Below are 22,933 nucleotides of genomic sequence, written 5' to 3'. Positions count from 1 at the left end.
CAATGCTTTGTCTTTTTGCAATAGATTAATTTGTGAATTAGGAAGTGCCTATTCCACGGTCAAAATGTAATTTACAAACAGATACAGTATTTAAAAACGAGGACATTTTAAATTTATATATTTTGTAGTGGGAAGCATTCTCAATCCCCACCCCCGTCTCACCAAAAGAGAGTTAGGGAGCATATTTTAAGTTGGTGAAGATGATTTAGACTTAAAACAGGTGTCTGAACTCAAGAAGGTAATTAACAATACTGAGATGATTCAGAGAATATCACTCATTCTCTCCACCTGAAGGATAAGTATTTTCCCTTCTGTTAAGATTCCTCACTTCCAATTAATGCCTCAGGTGCAACTGAGGACACTCTAAGAAAGAAAACAGATAGGTATTAATACAGCTGCTTGGCGTGTTGCGTAAGTACACATTTCACATAGGCTGTTGAATCAAATTATATAGGTCCTCATCAACTGCACTAGAGATTTACATTGCCATCTTCCATCTGGACAGGAGGACAAGTCAGTGATTAGGCATCATTTAGTGGATTTTGGTACAGTGAAAATTGCACCATCCCATTTCACTTACAATTTAAGTGATGGGACAGCAATCTAATTGAAATAAAGCACATATTGTTCCAAAATTGAAGAGCTTTGATTACTGAACACGGATGAACAAGACAAGACATATCCAGTTATAGTACAGTTGAGACCATAAATTTACTGAATCTCTTACGTACACTTTTTACAAAATACTATGGTTTAGTCACTGGAAGCCAACTGTGTCAAGATCATGACTTTACAGATCATCAAGCATAATGACTACAACAAGACTATCCTTAAACTAATTGTCTGTTCACATTATCTCAAGACAGCAAACCCATTACTGAGCTTCTATCTGCGCTGAAGGGTTGGGGTGTTGTACAAGTCATGACTTCACATGAAGTTTAAATTTAACCTACTCCCATCTGATAAAATGGAAAACAGTTCTGTCTGATGCCTCTTGATATAGGGACAAAAAATTAACGTGGGAAAATATTATAATGTAACAGGATAAAGTAAGCAGCAAGGAAATTAGTCTGTGTTAAAGATGTTGATTAGAACTGGTTTCCGACAAGACACACAGCTGATGCCTGTAAACAAAGACAGTAAGTGCTTTGTGAAGAAATAATCTGTCTTGATCAGGATTCTATTAATTACAGATGAAAAGAGCTTTGTGCTATGACCCATTTAGTACACTGACCTGCCCGATTTAACTGAGCCAAGAGAAAGGACTTCTCAAAAATATCTTCTTAGAAGTGAGCAATGTGAATATATACAACTGCCTGTGGTCAGTGTCAGTGAGTTCACAGAGTAGGAAACGTTAGATTACAACAGCAGTTACACAGCTTCCTTAGTAATTAGGCCCCAGAATTTCAACTGGGACAAAGTCCCTGCTGGATTGTCTGGATCAGGCACTGAAAATGCTACAGAATGCAGTTCGGATTCCACCTCATGTTTTGCCTTCAGCTACTTCTCTGGAGGAAAGAGGCAAGATCTCCAACCTGCCTATACTTCCTGCACAACAAAAGGCGAGTCAGGCGATCTCCTTAGGGACTCTCCTCAGTAAGATTGTGTACAACATATAGCAGCTGAGGTCAACAGAGTAAAATAATTCTTAAATATCTTGAGGGTCCCCGTCTCTAGCAATATTCTGGGCAGTGAGTTCCAGATACCCATAATCTTATGAGTGAAAATGTTTTTGCTCAACTCCTGCTCCTTACCATAAAACTGTGCTCCCAAGGCTGCTGACCCCTCTACTAATGGGAAAAATTTCTCCCTTTCTCCCCTGTCTATGCCCCTCATTATTTTGTGCACTTCAATCAAGTCCCCCCCTCAAGCTTCCCTGCTCTGAGGAAAACAACTCCAGTCTGTCTAGTTTCTCTTCACAGCTGAACCACTCCAGCTCAGGTCACATCCTGGTGAATGATGTGCACCCTCTCTACAGCAATCACATCCTTCCTGCAGGGTAGTGACCAGAACTGCACAAAGTACTCCAGCCATGCCCCAATTCATGCTGTACACAGTTTAGACATAAGCACTTTGCTCTTGTACTCTATGCTTCCACTAATAGAAGTAAATATTCCCTGTGCCTTCTTATCTTATCCACATGCCCTGTTGCTTTCAAGGATCTATGGACAGACATAACAAGTTCCTTTTGATGGTCTCTACTTCCCAGGGTCCTACCATTCATTGTGTACTCCACTGCCTTGTTTGTCCTCCCGAAATGTATCACGTCACACTTTAGATGATGCAATTCCATTTGCCACTGTTCTACCTATTTGACCAGCCTACCTATATTATCTTGTAGTTTAAGGCTTTCCTTCTCATGACTTACCACAGCACTAATTTTTATATCATCTGTAAACTTAATGTTCATACATTCTACATTCATGTTGAATGATCAATGCACACAACAAACAGCAAGGCACCCAGCAGTGAATGTTGTGCTATGTCACTGGACACAGGCTACCAGTCATAGATAGAGTCATAGAGATGTACAGCATGGAAACAGGCCCTTCGGTCCATGCCGACTAGATATCCCAACCCAATCTAGTCCCACCTGCCAGTACCCGGCCCATATCCCTCAAAACCCTTCCTCTTCACATACCCATCTAAATGCCTCTTAAATGTTGCAATTGTACCAGCCTCCACCACATCCTCTGGCAGCTCATTCCATACACGTACCAGCCTCTGCGTGAAAAAGTTGCCCCTTACATCTCTTTTATATCTTTCCCCTCTCATCCTAAACCTATGCCCTCTAGTTCTGGATTCCCCGACCCCAGGGAAAAGACTTTGCCTATTTATCCTATCCATGCCCCTCATAATTTTGTAAACCTCTATAAGGTCACCCCTCAGCCTCCGACGCTGCAGGGAAAACAGCCCCAGCTGTTCAGCCTCTCCCTGTAGCTCAGACTCTCCAACCGTGGTAACATCCTTGTAAATCTTTTCTGAACCCTTTCAAGTTTCACAACTATAAGTCCTGCTAAGATTTGCTTTCCCAAAATGCAGCACCTCGCATTTATCTGAATTAAACTCCATCTGCCACTTCTCAGCCCATTGGCCCATCTGGTCAAGATCCTGTTGTAATCTGAGGTAACCATCTTCACTGTCCACTACACCTCCAATTTTGGTGTCAACTGCAAACTTACTAACTGTAGCTCTTATGCTCGCATCCAAATCATTTATGGAAATGACAAAAAGTAGAGGGCCCAGCACCGATCCTTGTGGCACTCCACTGGTCACAGGCCTCCAGTCTGAAAAACAACCCTCCACCACCACCCTCAGTCTTCTACCTTTGGGCCAGTTCTGTATCCAAATGGCTAGTTCTCCCTGTATTCCATGAGATCTAAGCTTGCTAATCAGTCTCCCATGGGGAACCTTGTCGAACGCCTTACTGAAGTCCATATAGATCACATCTACTGCTTTGCCCTCATCAGATTTCTTTGTTACTTCATTACAAAACTCAATCAAGTTTGTGAGACATGATTTCCCATGCACAAAGCCATGTTGACTATCCCTAATCAGTCCTTGCCTTTCCAAATACATGTACATCCTGTCCCTCAGGATTCCATCCAACAACTTGCCCACCCCACCAAGGTCAGGCTCACTGGTCTATAGTTCCCTGGCTTGTCCTTACCACCCTTCTTAAACAGTGGCACCACGTTTGCCAACCTCCAGTCTTCCGGCACTTCACCTGTGACTATCGATGATACAAATATCTCAACAAGAGGCCCAGCAATCACTTCTCTAGTTTCCCACAGAATTCTCAGGTACACCTAATAAGGTCCTGGGGATTTATCCACCTTAAACCGTTTCAAGACATACAGCACTTCCTCCTCTGTAATCTGGACATTTTGCAAGATGTCACCATCTATTTCCCTACAGTCTATATCTTCCATATCCTTTTCCACAGTAAATACTGATGCAAAATATTCATTTAGTATCTCCCCCTTTTCTGTGGCTCCACACAAAGGCCGCCTTGCTGATCTTTGAGGGGCCCTATTCTCTCCCTAGTTACCCTTTTGTCCTTAATATATTTGTAAAAAACCCTTTGGATTCTCCTTAATTCTATTTGCCAAAGCTATCTCATGCCCTCGTTTTGCCCTCCTGATTTCCCTCTTAAGTATACTCCTACTTCCTTTATACTCTTCTCAGGATTCATTCGATCTATCCTGTTTGTACCTGACATATGCTTCCTTCTTTTTCTTAACCAAACCCTCAATTTCTTTAGTCATCCAGCATTCCCTATACCTATCAGCCTTCCCTTTCACCCTGACAGGAATATGCTTTCTCTGGATTCTTGCTATCTCATTTCTGAAGGCTTCCCATTTTCCAGCCGTCCCATTATCTGCGAACATCTGCCTCCAAGCAGCTTTTGAAAGTTCTTGCCTAATACCATCAAAATTGGCCTTTCTCCAATTTAGAACTTCAACTTTTAGATCTGGTCTATCCTTTTCCATCACTAATACAATCCCAATAAGGTGATCATCCCTTTCTTATTTCTCAGTTCCACCCAAATAACTTCCCTTTGACCATCACCCTCTGCTTCCTGCCACTAAACTAATTTTGGATTCAATTTGCTTAATTACCTTGAATACCATGGGTTCTTACCTTCTTGACCATTCTATCATAAGACCTTCTCAAAAGTCTTACCAAAATCCACAGAGGCCATATCCACTGCATCATCATCTACACATCCATTCAACTCCTCAAAAATCTCAAGCAAATCTATCAGACATGATCTTTTTCCGACAAAGCTATGATGACTCTCCTTGATTAATCCTTGCCCCTCCAAGAGCTAACAAGGCTATTGGAAAACATTTCACAGAGGCAACCAAGACAGTTAACAGCTTAGTCACTGTATATGTAACAGAAAAACTATATCAGGATGATGAGAGGTGAAGAGTTAAGATTGCATGCTGAAATGTAGGTCAAAAAGAGGTTACACAGACAGAGATGAAGTTAGGCAGGAGTTTGTGTGCAAGACATGAGCTTACTCTATTAAAAAAAAAAGGGGATTGTGGTGAATGAGGAGAAAGTGGAAATTACCAAAGTCTGGGATGATAAGCATGCTTCCACCTCATTGACCACAAATACTCAATTAGCACAGCCTTTCTTTGAATGCGTGTAAACTATTTGTCAGAGACTTGCCAGAGAGTAGGATTTCAGATGCCACAGGAGGTCGGAAGAGAAGCAGTGGACAAAGATGGCAGCAGCAGCTGCCACCATGCTGGTTTTTTTCCATTGTTCTTCCTGCTGCCAACAAGTTGCATCAGGATGGGGAAAGGCTAGCCCCAGAAACCTGCTCCATTTCGCCACGAAGCTGATTAAAATCATCCAGGACTTCAGACAGAGTGTGAGGAGAGCCAGGCTTGTATTTTGATAGGTTGTGCATACTTTTCATTTTTGGATCAGTGACAGACCAGGTGTGTGGAAGTGAAAACACAGGAAGCCACTCATAGCTGCGCTCTGAAATAATGTGATCCCATAAAAACAGCACAGCAGGGAGGGACAGTCAACTATTGGAATATAGCTGCTACCCTCAGTGTACATGCTGCAAGAAGACTGGTTAATAAATACTTGGGCAGTGCAGGGGCAGGCACTCTCCTGGTAGTGCAGGGGTAGAAAAGGAGAGTACAAGTTTCAACATTTGGGGCAAAATTTAATGTCACCCTGAAATTTGATGGAAGGGATTCATTTAATCTTGTGGAAGGGTGGCAGCTGGGGATCCTGTGGTCTCCTCTCCTCTTCCCTGTGTAAGTTGAGAATGAGGAGGCTTATGGACCACTTTCCTACCCCATCACCAATTAAGACCCTTAAGTGAGTAACTAATGACCATCAATGGGCCTCATTCTACCATTGCTTATACTCATCTAGTGGCAAGTGGGAAGCTCACCGTGTGAAAGCCCTAAAATCCAACTCCTGTCAGAGCAGCTTATGGGTTCTCAAGGGGATGGTGTGCCTCAGCCAATTGCACTCAGTGGCTGATCAAAGGATCAAAGTCACCGTGACCTTGAGATTCTTTGTCTCTGGGGTCATTCCAAGATCAAGTGTAGTCATGGTGGCCTACCACAGATCATTGTAGATCTCTCAACTTCGTGGAAACCCAGAGCTGAGGCCTGACCAGTGCAGGAAGCAAGGCCTGACACCATGGTGACCCAACATTGAGGCAACCTGACTGAACTGGCCACAAGACGCCCCCAGAACACTCAAGGTCGCGGCTGGTTCCCAGGGCCCCATTGGGAGCACACAAAGAAGCAATCTTCCCTCACTGACTAGGAGCAGCCACCTACCCAGGAAACATGGGAGCGGTGCTAGATTTCAGAAGAGACTGACACTTTGGCATTTATTATCCAAGATCTCTTCTCATTATGGTGCACATCTTTAAGCACAGATCTCATTCCCATATCAGTAAACAGCAAATTCCACACAAAACCACTCCCCTAAGGGGGCCTTTGACTAGCAAGTTTGAAGCACAATGGCGAGAAATAAAGGCAAACTGAGTCACATCATATAACCACCAGCCTTTATTGCAAAGATGAATATATCTCTCCTTTACAAAATACAGCACGTTCTATGAACCATCACAACGCACACATATAGTGCAGGTGAACATCTCATAAATAGTTAGCTTTTCATCAACCTACCTTAAGCCTAGGGCAGCACGGTGGCACAGTGGTTAGCACTGCTGCCTCACAGCGCCAGAGACCCGGGTTCAATTCCCGCCTCAGGCGACTGACTGTGTGGAGTTTGCACGTTCTCCCTGTGTCTGCGTGGGTTTCCTCCGGGTGCTCCGGTTTCCTCCCACAGTCCAAAGATGTGCAGGTCAGGTGAATTGGCCATGCTAAATTACCCGTAGTGTTAGGTAAGGGGTAAATGTAGGGGTATGGGTGGGTTGCGCTTCGGCGGGTCGGTATGGACTTGTTGGGCCGAAGGGCCTGTTTCCACACTGTAATGTAATCTAATCTAATCTAGTCCTTAACTTCACTGGACTATTCTTTTAAAAAGGTTTGTAAAATTCATTTCAGCAAAGACCAATCCCTCACAAAGCCTTTGACAATTTAGTCAATGTTAGAAATCACAGAAAAAGGATAGTAGGGAGTAGAAGGCTTTCTTCCACACTTCCTGAATCATTTACATTGGACAGCCAGTGTCATCCCTGAGTGGCTCATAAAACAGCCAGTACATTGTGATAGGTCTAATAGTTTTAATCAATGCGATGAGTTTGAGCCAATTAAATATTTTGTGGCAAGGACATGTTCCAGAGGTGGCTAAACACAAAAGATTTTGTTGCAGAAATAATTAAGTAGCATCTAGTTCACAGACCTGTTCTAAACGGATCTCATATTCATCCAGGACCTTCTTACCACGGAAATATTTGGACCTGAAAAGAAAATTGAAAAAAAGTCACACAAAGATCTTATCAACTTGGCAACTCTTTTCAAATGTCCCACAGTTTGGGTTATCTTTACTCCTCTACACACGTCTTTTAAAAAATACCAGCACTCACATTCCATGGCAGCAGTGTACTGAACTGCCACTTTCCCTCTGTTCAACTTTCATTGTGATCAAAGGTCATCCTATTATAAAATATCCAATCTGCCATTCATCAGCAACTCACACATATGGAACCCTTTAAAATCTCAAGGTGCTTCGTAACAAAGTCATTCGGTTAAAAAAAATGACTTTGAAAGAAAAAAATGAGGGACATTCAAAAACATGGCATTAAAGAATACCACTTTGAGTTCAGTCCGGCTAAAGGAAATTATAGTATAGGGGTGGGGTGAAGCCATGCAGAGATTTGAACTTGAAGTTTTTATAAAAAGTTCACCTGGATTGACATTCCATCCAGAATCTTAAAAATGTAACACCTCCAGCCCAATGCATAATGGTCACAGTTGGAGGTGCTTGCAGATGCATTGCAGCAACTTTCCAAGAACCCGATAACAATACCTTCTCATCTCAGGTGACCTCTATCACTAAGAGAGATAAGGAAATCTCTCTGTTTATATGGGAACAGCATCACCTAAACTTTACCGGACAGTCCCAAACCATCTAGTACAATGACTTATTCACCATCTGGAAAAAAATCCTTCATCGTCATTTGTTCTGTTTTAGTTTGAAAATGGTTTTGAGTGACTTGTTGAGAAAAGACAGAACAGCATTCGAATGATATTAGGGCAAGTGGTGACAGATTTGCTTTTCAAGCTAATTTTATGTTCCTATTAATGAACTGCCTGCTGACATTCTAGGGAAGCACAAGAATTAATTTTATTTTTTAATGTGCACTTTCCTTAGGAGATGATTTCAATATGGCTGATTGGACTATTATTACAAAATTGATCGAAATCATCAAAAGCAACTTGGTTCGACCTCAGTCTGTCATTTTATATCTATCATTACTTTATTAGTAATGATCAGTTTCTCCTCAGTCGTGTGACTGGGTGATGATGTCCTGGGTTACCCTGTTTGGAAATTACTCTGATCAGTGGGGGAGTCCTGTGATCAGGCCAGTTGGCAGCATGAACTGACGTGATTCAGTTCCCGGTACATTGGGAAGTGTTTACATTCCTCTAAAAGAAGCAGCCGTCCAGCTGCTACAGTCGAGTGCCCTCATACAGAAGCTTGGCTTTCAGTTCCCCCTTTGACATGTTTGGGCTGTACATGGATTAAGATTCTTCACAGAACATTGTCAGCAACACAGGCAAACGTGCCAAGAATGAAAGGAAACAAATTGGAATTCTGGACATGTCCATTCTGAGTTTGTTTACCATAATGGCAGCAACAGCAACAAAGAAAGTTACTTAGAATTGTCAGCATGGCTCACACAAGGCCTCTCTGTGATGAATGCTCAATGCTTTCCAGAAGGTGGGAACAAAGTGAGTGTGTGAAATGACGACAACGCAGTATTGAATTCATCATACTGCTGAGCTAGGTCTTCTTACAATTATATCTTGATTAATACTTATTGATATATATTAAGCTGGGTCAGTGAGAAAATGAAATGCTTTTGAAAACTTTATTCCAGAGTCAGCATCAAGTGATCCCAGTACTGTATACCATGGCCCGCACTCACAAGAAAACGGTCTCAGAGGTGAGGTCTCCCCTACTGAACAGGGTCACTACCCTCTATTTGTACCGAGAAATGGGAGTCTATAATCTGTCTTGATAATGCAGAGGCCAGATAATTCAGAAATACCGTCCTTTGGATGAGGCGGCAAAGTGAAGTCAGGTCATCAGCATAAAGAGCTTGGGCAGAATTTTCCAAGCCTGGTGGTGTCTTGTCTGTTGCTTTAAGGAACAGAGAGATAGCCAAGGTGACTCTTAGCGACAAGATCCACCTATCAGGCAAGTTAAAAAGAAAGCAGTGGACCTTCCTTCTAACCGAAGTCTGGAATACAATGCTTCATCCGGTTCAAACTGCCAGACTGGACAATATCCCCCAGTATCTGGATCAAGGTTCAATGTTGTTAAGGACTGGGTTAATCTCAGAGCTGAGGGTCAAAGGGAGGGCGTGCTGGGGTTCAGAAGCAAAGGTTTTCAGTTGCTATCGTCCTGGCCCACACCCACATCTAGGCCCGCGATCACACACAAATTAGTGTTGGTGACCAGCAACTCATTGTCTAACCAGTTATACAAGCTGCATGTCAGCAGCTGCCTGGATCTGAAAGAACACAGACATACAAATTGAGAGCTGCAGTAGACTACTTAACCCCATTGAACTGGTCCACCATTCAAGAAGATTGTGGCTGAGCTGTTTGTGTTTTGAATTTCATATTTCATTTAACCTCAGTGTTCCATGATTTCCTTGCCTACCAAGAATCAATCCACTTCTGCCTTAAATTTATTTAATAACCCACCTCCACCTTCTGAGGCACAGAACTCCAAAGTCACACAATACTCAGGGAAAAAATAGAAGTCCTCTGTCCTAAAAGGGTAATTCCTAATTTTAAAACATTGCCCCCTTTCTCTAGACTTGCCTACAAGCAGAAACATCCACCTTAGGAAGATCACGAAGGATCTTCTACACATCCATCAAGCCACACACTCCTCTTCTACATTCCAGTAGAAATAATCCCAAATGGTTCAACTTATCCTCATTCCAGGTATCAACCTAGTAAACCTCCTGTAAACCACCACCAATAAACTTGCATCATGCTTTAAATAAGTAGACCAAACCTGCATACAGCAAGATGTTGTCTCACCAATATCCCGTGTAATTAAAGAAAAACAGCTTACCATTATGTTGAATTTCTCCTGGAATAAATGAGAATATCCGACCAGCCATCTCAATGATGTGCCCTACCAGCATACTAGCTTTTTGTGACTCATGCACCAGAACACTCAAAGCAATCTGCACCTTGGAATTCTGCAGTTGTTTTCCTTTTAAGTGGAATTTTTTTTATTCTTCCTGCCAAAGTGAACAGTTTCACATTTTTCTACATTTTACACTATCTGACAGTTTCTTGTTCACTCACTCAACTATCTAAATCCATCTGCAACTTCCTTATGACTTCATGTCATAATAATTTCTTACCTATCTAGGTATTAGCTGTGAATTTAGTTCCCATACCTTTGCTCCCCTCATCCAAGTTATTGATGTAAATTGGAAAACATTGAGGGTCCAGCACTGAGTCCCTGTGGAACTCCTCTCATCACATCCTGCCAATACATACTCTGTTTTCTACCGGACAGCCAATCTTCTATTCCCATATTACCATGTCAGCCCTACACCAGGAGCTTTTATTATCCTCACTAATCTTTGATGTGGTTCCTTATCACATGACTTCTGAAAATCCAAGTATAGTACGTCTACAGCTTCCCTTTTATCCATGACATGTGTTACTCCTTCAAAAAACATCATTCAATTGTTAGGCATGTGTCCCTTACATATTTCAATAACATCACCATTATTTTTCTAAACCCTAATGAATAAAATTCTAAACAATTTAGTTTGCAATGATAAGTTAACCACTGTATCCCAGGAATCAGCCTAGTGAATCACTTTGGATTAGTCTCCCACCTGGTATGACAAACTGTACCATTCAAGATCAGAGACGGTTACAGCGAGTGGTGAACTCGGCCCGGACAATCATAAAGGCCAACCTCCCATCTATAGTATCCATGTACCAGGCCCGCTGTCAAGGAAGGGCCGCCAGCATTCTCAAAAGATCCATCCCACCATGGCAATGTTTTTCTACAACCTCTACCAATTGGGGAGAAGGTATAGAAGCCTGAACACATGCACCAGCCGTTTTGAAACTGTTTCTACCCTACTGTTGTTAGAATACTGAATGGACTCTCAAACTCTTAGCATTTGCCCGTACCTGTGTTTTTCGTTTTGCCGTCGTGTACCTATTATTTACTTATCTATGCTACGTAACTCTGTGACCTGCCTGTATTGCTCACAAGACAAAGCTTTTCACTGTGTCTCGGTACACGTGACAATACATTCAGTTCAATTCAATCTTTTCTTGAATACCAGGATCAAAACTGCACACAGTACTCCAGGAGTAGCCTCATCAACATCCTATACAGTTTTTACAAGACGTCCCTATTGTTAAACTCCAATAGCTTATTACTAACAGTAAAGGCCAAAATTTCATTTGCCTACCAATTATCTGCTACACCTGCATACTTTGTGTTTCATATACAAGAACACCCAGATCCCCTCATACTGCACTTTTTGAAATCTCTGTTTAAGTAATAGCCAGCTTTTCGATTCTTCCTGCACATATACATGACTTCACCCATGTTTACAACTCCATCTGAAAAGTTTTTGCTCATTCATTCAAACTGTCTATATTCCCTTGTAAGTTCTTTACGTCCTCATGATAATATATCCTTCTCAGCTCCTTTTGTGTTGTCAGCACATTTCAGTGCATTATACTCTGCCTGCTTTTCCTGGTCATTCTTATAGATAGGAAATAATTGAAACTGATCGTGGTGGCATTTCACTAATTGTGTCTTTCCAACCTGAAAAAGACCCGTTAATTTCAAGTCTGTCTTCTATGTGTTCACCAAACCTCAAAACGTACTTATATACTGTCCTATTACCATTAGCTCCATTCCCTATGATGTTCTCTGTGTCCTGGGCAACATGCTTCCCTCAATTCCGATCATTGAAAAAGATTAACTTACCTTGAAGCTGTTTGCGTGGTTTTTATGTTGGAAAATCCTGTACCTACATGACAGTGGCTCCATTTCAAAGTAATTCATGACACAGCAAGTCCTTTGAGACATTTCTGAGCCATATGATATAAATCCACATATATGAAAGATTGTCTTTTCATATTATACAGTGGATCCTTTTAGATTATTTTGTGCAACCTTCCCAATGAGTTTACTCAAGACAGAGGAAGCTTTTATCTGTTTAATCAGGTTTTTGACTAAGATGCCAGTTATAAAAAAATCACTTTTTAATATACTGTGCTACTCAGACTCCCCTCTGTTCACCACATTTTTGATCAATGTGACAATCACTTACTAGAATTTCCCTAACTATTACAGACATCATGTTCACAACTGCTAATTACCAGACTCGAACACAAAGCATATAGAAGGTCCTTATAGCAATTGCTTAAAAAGGACATTTCGTTATGAATATTGATTTGAAATTTGAACTACAAAGTCTTTCCCCCATCACTTCTAAATTATTTGCTTTTCTCTTAAAAGAATTAGATCCCCTAAGGAGAAAAGGAATGCATTTAAATAAGAAATGTAAAGAAATGGCATGTCTACTTGAGCTTAAACTACCTTATCCAATAATCATCTTCCCCTAAATATCCCGCACCCTGTTAAATATATTGCTGATGGTTTCTTTGTCCTATCCCAGTGAACTTCAATCTTCCATGTGCCATTGGGCTCTCCTCTGCCCCATAATGATTTGTCTATCCAGTCCCACCCTTCCTGAGCAACTCCTGCTAATCAGCATGAGCATTCCCTCCCTTAGTTAACCTGCGAAGATTCTTCCTAAACTGCAACTAATACATGTCCCAGGAGCAACTAAATGAACATTTGCAGATCTGATTGAATTATCTATTTAAGAAAAGAAGTAATGGCATATCTACAATGACAAGCCATTGGAGTCTCCGAGTCATGCAGCAAGGAAACAGACCCTTTGGTCCTTTGGTCCGACCAGTCCAAACTAATCCCAAACTAAACTAGTCCCATCTGCCTGCTCCTGGCCCATATCCCTCTAAACTTTTCCTATTCATGTACTAATCTAAGTATCTTTTAAATGTTGAAAAAACATTAATAAAAATCTTGTATTCATTGAATATAATAGCGATAATATAAAATATAATAATGATAATAAATCCATAAATAAGTCTGCAGTCTCAGGAGCAGCTACAAGACCCATGCTGCTCACTTCTGGTCATGTTAAATTACACTATGTGTGTTCAAGAGGGAAGAATTACACACAGAGTCATACAGGGTGGGAACCGCTTTTGGCCCAATTCATCATACCGACCAGATTTCCGAAACTGAACTATCCCATTTGCCTGTATTTAGCCCATATCCCTCTAAACCTTTCCTACTCGGGTGCCAGTCCAAATATCTTGTACATGTTGTAATTGTACCTGCCGCTACCACTTCCTCTGGTAACTTGTTGCAATACATAAACCCAACGTCTACTGTCAAGTTACTTTTTTCCAGAAGAAATATTAAACCAAGGCCTCAATTTACCTCAAATTAAGGCAAATATCTCACAATCATTTGCAAAAAGGGTTTCTTTCCAGTTTCCTTGGTAACATTTCCATGAATTGTGTTGGTGAGAAGGACCTACATCTATCTATGTCAGATGGGATTGGTCAAAAAACCCAGATCACTCTAGTGCCACTGCAGGCGTATTTCACCTCCCACCCCACCACAGGACAATGGGTGGCTGAACATTCTGGCTAGGGATCTCTGATCAGTCTCAGCCAACTTGGAGACTAATACTTTTTAGGACTAAATTACTGCAGATGTGGGAATCTGTACTGAAAACAACAAATGCTGGAGATCACAGTGGGTCAGACAGCATCCATGGAGACACCAAGCTCATGGTTCGTGTCCAGATGACTCTTCCTTAGAGCTGAAGTGAAGTGTGGAATGGACAGCATTTCTGCAATAGTGGGGGGGGGGCGGTCATGGATATAGAGCAATGGTGGAGAAAGGATGCTGATAGTTCAGATTAGCAGAACAATGGTGTGTCTAACTGCCGGACTGGAAAGAACAGACAGTCCCACTGGGGTGGGGAGAGGGGAGGGAGGGTGACAGAGAATGTAACAAGATAAAAGAAAGGGAAGAAATTGGAGTTGGTTCACAATTTGAAGGTATTGAACTCCATATTAAGTCCAGAAGGCTGTAAAGTACCTAGTCTGAAGTTGAGACATTGTTCCTCCAGTTTGCGCTGTGCTTCACTGGAACACTGCAGCATGCCAAGGATAGACATGTGGGTATGGGAGCAGGACGTTGTGTTCAAATGATCAGCTCAGGAAGGTTGGGGTCATTCTTGTTCACAGACTGGAAGTGTTCCACAAAGTGGTGATCCAGTCAGCGTTTGGTTTCTCCAATGTCGATTAGGCCACATTGGGTGCAGTGAATATAATACACAAGATTGGAGGAGATACAGGGGAAAGACTGTTTAGGCCCTTGGATGGTGAGCAGGGAGGTGGTGAAGGGGAAGATGGGTGGTGTTAGTGGTCGATGAATGGACTACGATGTCCCAGAGGGAATGACCCTTTCAAAATGCAGAGAAGAGAAGTAAGAGGAAGATGTATTTAGATTAGAAAATTAGAATCCCTACAGTATGGAAACAGGCCACCATGCTGCCGTTTGGTGGTGGGATACTGCTGGAAACATCTAAAATGGTGGAGAATGATCCTTTGAATGCAGAGGATGAAAAGTGAGAACAAGGCAAACCCGATCACACATGAGAGGGTTCTGGGTAATCCAAGATGGAGGATGGCTTACTGTTTTAAAGCTGTTGCATTGTTTTGAAACTTTGGAGAAAAAAAGTCAAAACAACAGCACTTTAGAAGGGAGAAGGTCAGACAAAAGGCATCACATGGTCAGTGAAGGAGAGAGAGAAAGAAACCTACACTGCTAATGGACACAGCAGTGAATCTGTGCAGTTACTGCCTTTGCTGTGGAATTCTCTGGAGATCAGACTGTGTCTAGGAAAACTTAAACAGCGAAATTCACAACTGATCTTGGAGGAACCTGTGTGAGAGAGCTCACAGCACAGGAACAGATTAATTTTTAAGTATAGCCTTGCTGTAAATCTACAATTGTGAGTGGAGTGGATTCTTTCTTGATTATATGTTTTATTGAGATCTGTCTCTTGATTAAATTTTAAAAATATAAACCATAAGTATTAAGTTAGCCTGGAGCAGTTTTTTTTTAAAAAAGAGCAATAAGGTAGCGCTATTTTCTGGGTCTATAGATTGTGAAGGAGCAAACATGGCCCTCAGTAGAGTGATATACTCTTCTTATTGGAAGTGAATGTTTAGGGAGAGTTAACATGTTACGGATAATAATGTCTGCAGGAAACGTCTTTGGTTTCAAATCCTATCAGACCGAATGGATCAGTTGGAGCGACAGTCAGAGGCAGCGAGGAATTTACCACAGCAAAGGGGCATTATACGAAGGGAGAAAATCCACAGATACATTCAGATAGATGGGTTAACATCAGGAAAGGCAGGAGAGGAAAGCAGGTAGTGCAGGAGTCTTCTGTGGCTATGCCCATTTCAAACACGTATGCTGTTTTGGAAAATGTAGGGGGGTGATGGATTCTCAGGGGAATGTATCACAAACAGCCAAGTTTCTGGTATTGACTCAGGCTTTACTGTAATGAGGATTGCGTCAGGTTCCAAGCAATTGATTGTGTTAGGAGACTGTCTAGTCAGAGGCACGGACAGACGTTTCTGTGGCCAACAGTGAAAAATCAGAATGGTGTGTTGCCTCCCTGGTGCCAGGATCAAGAATGTCTCAGAGAGGGTGCAGAATGTTCTCAAAAGGGGAGAGAGTCCAGCAGGAGGTGATTGCTTCCAATGTGAACAACGACACAGGAAGGGAAAAGGATGAGATTCTGAAGGGAGAATATAGAAAGTAGGCAGCAATTTAAAAAGGAGGTCCTCAAGGGTAATAATATTGGATTACTCCTGGTGCTACGAGCTAGTGAGGGTAGGAATAGGAGGATAGAGCAGATGAATGTATGGCTGAGGAGCTGGTGCAGGGGAGAAGAATTCATATTTTTGGATCATTGGAATCTCTTGTGGGGTAGAAGTGACCTGTACAAGAAGAATGGACTACACTAGAATTGGAAAGGAAGGGAGGGAGGGAGATTTGCCAAAGCTGCTCGGGAGGATTTAAAGTAGTAAGGTGAGGGGGTGGGACCCAGGGAGATAGTGAGGAAAGAGATCAATCAGAGACTGATAGATTTGAGAAAAGGAGTGAGTCAAATAGTCAGGGCAGGCAGCAACAAAGCAGAGAACAAGGTAGGACTGATAAATTAAACAGCATTTACTTCAATGCAAGACCATAATTCTATTAGATTTAAAATAAGGAAAAGGATAGAACAGATCTAAAAATTGAAGTTCTAAATTGGAGAAAGGCCAAATTTGACGGTATTAGGCAAAAACTTTCAAAAGGTCTGGGGGCAGATGTTTGCAAGTAAAGGAACGGCTGGAAAATGGGAAGCCTTCAGAAATGAAATGATGAGAATCCAGAGAAAGTATATTCCTGTTAGGGTGAAAGGAAAGGCTGGTAGGTGTAAGGAATGTTGGATGACTAGAGAAATTGAGGTTTTAGTTAAGAAAAAGAAGGAAGGAGATGTCAGGTATAGACAGGATAGATCGAGTGAATCTTTAGAAGAGTATAAAGGAAGTAGGAGTATACTTAAGAGGGAAATCAGGAGGGCAAAACGGGGACATGAGATAGCTTTGGTAAATAGACTTAAGGAGAATCCAAAGGAATTTTACAAATACATTAAGGACAAAAGAGTAACTAGGGAGAGAATAGGGCCCCTCAAAGATCAGCAAGGCAGCCTATGTGTGGAGCTGCAGGAGATGGGAGAGATACTAAACGAATATTTTGCACCAGTGTTTACTGGAAAAGGACATGGAAGATATAGAATGTAGGGAAGTAGATAGTGACATCTTGAAAAATGTCCATATCAGAGAGGAAGTGGTGCTGGTTGTCTTAAAATACATAAAAGTGGATGAATCCCCGGGACCTGATCAGGTGTACCCTAGAACTTGGTGAGAGGAGCGCGGTGGGGGATGGGGATTGTTCAGGTCTCTGGTCAAGGAAGAAGTCGAGAGCTCGCAGACCATCATGGTGGGGAATGGAGGAAGAGAGGGATTGGACATCCATGGTGAACAGGAGGCAGTTCGGACTAGGGAACTGAACATTGTCAATATGGTGGAGGGCATCAGAGGAACCGCGGACGTAGGTAGGCAGAGTCTGGAGAAGTGGAGAGAGGATGGAGACAAGGCAGGAGGAAATGAGCTCAGCAGAGCAGGAATAGGCTGATCTGATGGGTCTAACAGGGCAGTCAGGTTTGTGGATTTTGGGAATGAGGTAGAAGCGGGCTGTTCAAGGTCGCACGACTATAGGTTGGAGGCCGTAGGGGTGTGGGGTGGAGAGAATCTCCAGAGGCAATGAGGTCAGTGACAGTCCCAACAACAATGGCTTGACATTCGGATGTAGAGTTATAGTCTAAGGGGAGGTAGGAAGAAGTGTCCAAGAATTGGCATTGCGCCTCCACAAGGTAAAGATCAGTGTGCTTGACTACAACAGCACCACCTTTGTTGGCAGGTTTGATAACAAATTTAGGGTTGGTCCGGAGAGAGTGAAGTGCAGCAATTTTACAAGGGGATAGGTTAAAGTGGGTGAGAATAGCAGAGAAATTGAGGCGGCCAATGTCACATCGCTAGTTTTCAATGAAGAGATCTAGGGCAGGTAAGAGGCCGAGGAATGGGTCAAAGTGGAGGGTGAATACTGGAGGCGGGTTACGGGATTGGTGGAATGGGATGGGCGGGGTGGAGGAGGGGGGGTGGTGGTTTCCAGCCTGAAGTGAGCATGGAGACAGAGGCGGCAGACAAACAGTTCAATGTCTACTTCGATGACTAATACCTTTAATGGTTTGAGGAAAACATATGTGGGGGAAAAAAGGTTGAATCATCAGCTTCACAAGTGGTCAAAGAAATAAAACGTGGTGGCACTGCATTCTCTGGAAACTCACACTCCTGTATAACGTTTGCATAGTTATTATATATTATATAGTACAGCAGCACCACCTGCCAGTGCAAACAAGTACTGCATGAACAACTACGTGTACACAAATTAATCCTCATCGAAAGTAACAGAGCAGAACTGCATTTACTGCTGACATGAGCCACACCATTAACATAAGGAAAGAGGTCTCTTTGATAGCTTTGTCAGTCTATATCATGGAGCCAAAGTTTCATGGTATGAATACAAGTATATCTTTTGCACCTTCAAATCCTAAAGAGCATAATATCATCTCCTTCAAACTACATTCCAGCATTTCGATGGCCTTTCCACATTTTTCAGCTTTCTAGACAACAGTGACCCCTGTACGACACTTGTATTTGGTATTTTTATACTGCAAGTGAAATGGGTAGTAATTTTTTCACTCAAATATCTGAACAAAAGTGAACGATAAGGTTTCAATGATGCTGCAAACAACCTCCATTTCCATTGTGCTGAATGAACATATTGCTGCTAGACCAACAGACAAATATGAATTTAAGGTAAGTTACTCAACTCAAGGGGAATTATATTAAAGTTCAGGAATCATACAAAAAGAAAGCCAATTCTGAACTCTAGCAAAATTGGACCTCAACCATCAAATAAACAAAATGTGAAAGTCAGCATTTGAAATCTATTGAACTTACCTTAAAAAAAACACTTCAATTTCCAAATTCAATAAGTCATTGATCAACCGGTTGGTCAGGAAATACCAACTTCAGTCCAATAAATCTGCCTATTTTACAAATAGTTAACTCAGTCCCAATTTACTCCCACCAGGATGTTTAACGTAAAACAGAAGTCTGCAGATATTGAAAATGTGAAACGAAAACCGATACTGCTGGAGAAATTCAGCAGGTATGGAAGCATCTGTGCATAGAATAAAATAATGTTAATGTTTCAAGCCCAGTTACCCTTCTTCACTGAGCTTGAAACATTAATTCTCTTTTCTCTCCCGTGCACTTGTTTGTAACCTCCTGATATCTTAAACATCTTTGGCAACTGATGGAGAAACTCATCAGGTCCAGCAGCAGTTGTAGAGACAGAACCAGATTTAACATTTCAAGTCTGAGATAACATCATCGAACTCTTAAGTTGCAAAGAGGAATCATACTGCACAGTAACATGAACAATTGCTCTCTCCACAGGAGCTGCCAGACCTGCTGAATTTTTCCGTCAGTTTCTCTTTTTTAAATTTCAGATTTGCAGCATCTGCAATACTTTGCTTTTCTTTCAGTTATACTTTGGCAAGATTGAGTCTAACTACTGAGCCACAATAAAGACCCTCAGTGGGAGGAATAGGTATTCAATGTGATCAAGTGGCCCATGAGGTTAGATACAGAAGATCTGTTGCTTCTGATGGCCAAATGCAGAAAGTGGTGTAACCTTAAAATTAGCAACAGACTAGACGAGAACAAAAGCGGGAAGCACTTTTTCACACAAAGCACATTTACTAGACAAAGGTCCATACATGTTTGTTAGTTAAGGGCATTAAAGGATAAACAGAGTTGAGCTACAGATTAGGCACATTCTTAGTGAATTACAGAACAAACTGAAGGCACTGAATGGTCTTCTCCTGTTAAGCTCCTAAATTGTTTATGTTGCTATCAGACAGCTAAAACCTTTACTGAATCTAATCTTCTATATATGTTTGTGCTTTAAAGCACACTCCAGTGAGAATTTTTCAAATGTAAGTGCAGACTGAATCATTAAACTTCTGCTGAAGAGTCACTCAGAGAACGGTTTTCTCTAGATATGAATTCTCCCCTCCCCTTTCCTCAGTTCCTGATTAAGGGACAGAATGTTACAAAGGTTTGTGTACCATGAGCTTATGGTGAGAATCGAGGCAGAACCGAGCAAGAAAAGCAGCGAGGCCCATCTTGACATTGGAGTGAGATGTTCCCATCGCTTGGAATTTTTGCCAAGCAGTGAGGCAATTTCTCATTAGGCAGCAGTGAGTTGCCGATCAAGAGAGGGATTATAGTTCAGTAAATATCTTACTAATGGTACAAACTCAGCTCATTAACATGCAGCTTCCAATATTACTAAATGCATTGAACAACATGGAAGTCAGATTAGGTACTGGCAAAGTCAGAGCGTGTACCTGGCGAATTCAGCTCACCACTTGCTCCAAAGATTTCAATGTTAGTTACCAGACACCAACACAGGGCACAGTCAAGATTAGAGTGGTGCTAGAAAAGCACAGCAGGTCAGGCAGCATCCGCGGAGCAGGAAAATTGACGTTTCGGCCAAAAGCCCTTCATCACACACAGTTAGCACAGTGAGTGGTAGAGCATGAGCCTCAATGAGAGGTGGGTATAGAAGCAGAGAAAGAGAGAGAGAGAGAGAGAGAGAGAGATCAGAAGAAAATGGTGGCACTGACACCAGCAGAGTAGAAAACGTCATTGACCTTCTTCCAATACATCTGTATATTCCTCCAGATGATAGACTAAATCTGGACAGTCAGGGTGTCATAGACTGGGGTTGTGACCTTCTTGGCTGGTCCCGGTGAAAAGGGACATCTGCTCCAGCCTCTCCAGTCCCTGCCCACAAAGCAAAGCACCAACATCCCGCTGAGGAAAATGTCAGAAACTGCGGGGCAGCTCCAGATTGACAGTACCTGTGAGGGACACAATGGGCTTCTAAAGAAAGCATAACTGTTCATGGATATCTTTTGAGAGGCAGCTTGTTCTGGACACCATGTGTACTAAGATAGGGTTTGAAGTGGACATTTACGATACCATGGGGCAGGCTGGGCAGTTCATGTAGAGTCATAGAGATGTACAGCATGGAAACAGACCCTTCGGTCCAACCCGTCCATGCCGACCAGATATCCCAACCCAATCTAGTCCCACCTGCCAGCACCCAGCCCATATCCCTCCAAACCCTTCCTATTCATATACCCATCCAAATGCCTCTTAAATGTTGCAATTGTACCAGCCTCCACCACATCCTCTGGCAGCTCATTCTATACACTTACCACCCTCTGCGTGAAAAAGTTGACCCTTAGGTCTCTTTTATATTTTTCCCCTCTCACCCTAAACCTATGCCCTCTAGTTCTGGATTCCCTGACCCCATGGAAAAGACTTTGCCTATTTATCCTATCCATGCCCCACATAATTTTGTAAACCTCTATAAGGTCACCCCTCAGCCTCCGACGCTCCAGGGAAAACAGCCCCAGCCTGTTCAGCCTCTCCCTGTAGTTCAGATCCTCTAAACCTGGCAACATCCTTGTAAATCTTTTCTGAACCCTTTCAAGTTTCACAACATCTTTCTGATAGGAAGGAGACCAGAATTGCATGCAATATTCCAACAGTGGCCTAACCAATGTCCTGCACAGCCGCAACACCACCTCCCAACTCCTGTACTCAATACTCTTACCAATAAAGGAAATCATACCAAACGCCTTCTTCACCATCCTAGATACCTGCGTCTCCACTTTCAAGGAGCTATGAACCTGCACTCCAAGGTCTCTTTGTTGAGCAATACTCCCTAGGACCTTACCATTAAGTGTATAAGTCCTGCTAAGATTTGCTTTCCCAAAATGCAGCACCTCGCATTTATCTGAATTAAACTCCATCTGCCACTTTTCAGCCCATTGGCCCATTTGGTCAAGATCCCATTGTAATCTGAAGTAACCCTCTTCACTGTCCACTACACCTCCAATTTTGATGTCATCTGCAAACTTTCTAACTGTACCTCTTATGCTCGATCTGCAAACTTTCTAACTGTACCTCTTATGCTCGCGGCCAAATCATTTATATAAATGACAAAAAGTAGAGGGCCCAGTACTGATCCTTGCAACACTCCACTGGTCACAGGCCTTCAGTCTGAAAAACAACTCTCCACCACGACCCTCTGTCTTCTACCTTAGAGCCAGTTCTGTACCCAAATGACTAGTTCTGCCTATATTCCACGAGATCTAAGCTTGCTAATCAGTCTCCCATGGGGAACCTTGTCGAACGCCTTACTGAAGTCATATAGATCACATCTACTGCTCTGCCATCATCAATCTTCTTTGTTACTTCTTCAAAAAACTCAATAAAGCTTGTGAGACATGATTTCCCATGTTGACTATCCCCAATCAGTCCTTGTCTTTCCAAATACATGTACATCCTGTCCCCCAGGATTCCCTCCAACAACTTGCCCACCGCCGAGGTCAGGCTCACCGGTCTATAGTTCCCTGGCTTGTCTTTACCACCCTTCTTAAACACTGGCACCACGTTTGCCAACGTCCAGTCTTCCAGCACCACGATGTGACTATCGATGATACAAATATCCCAGCAAGAGGCCCAGCAATCACTTCTCTAGCTTCCCACAGAGTTCTCAGGTACACCTGATCATATCCTGGGGATTTATCCACTTTTAACCATTTCAAGACCTCCAGCACTTCCTCCTCTGTAATCTCGACGTTTTGCAAGATGTCACCATCTATTTCCCTACAGTCTATATCTTCCATATCCTTTTCCACAGTAAATACTGATGCAAAATATTCATTTAGTATCTCCCCCATTTTCTGTGGCTCCACACAAAGGCCACCTTGCTGATCTTTGAGGGGCCCTATTCTCTACCTAGTTACCCTTTTGTCCTTAATATATTTGTAAAAACCCTTTGGATTCTCCTTAATCCTATTTGCCAA

At 42.3% G+C, this 22,933-nt stretch overlaps 1 protein-coding gene across 1 annotated transcript in view; it reads right to left on the bottom strand.

Moving 5' to 3' along the window:
* The window catches only part of LOC122559429 (synapsin-3-like), a 265,554-nt gene that overhangs the window by 184,082 nt on the left and 58,539 nt on the right, over positions 1–22,933 (bottom strand). The window contains exon 3 of the mRNA XM_043708876.1: positions 7,360–7,417. Coding sequence (XP_043564811.1) covers positions 7,360–7,417 — 58 coding nt within the window. The remainder of the gene's footprint in view (positions 1–7,359; positions 7,418–22,933) is intronic.

This window comes from Chiloscyllium plagiosum, chromosome 19 (assembly GCF_004010195.1).
Source record: "Chiloscyllium plagiosum isolate BGI_BamShark_2017 chromosome 19, ASM401019v2, whole genome shotgun sequence".
Taxonomy (NCBI): Eukaryota; Metazoa; Chordata; class Chondrichthyes; order Orectolobiformes; family Hemiscylliidae; genus Chiloscyllium; species Chiloscyllium plagiosum.
This window is presented reverse-complemented; position numbering and strand designations above follow the sequence as displayed.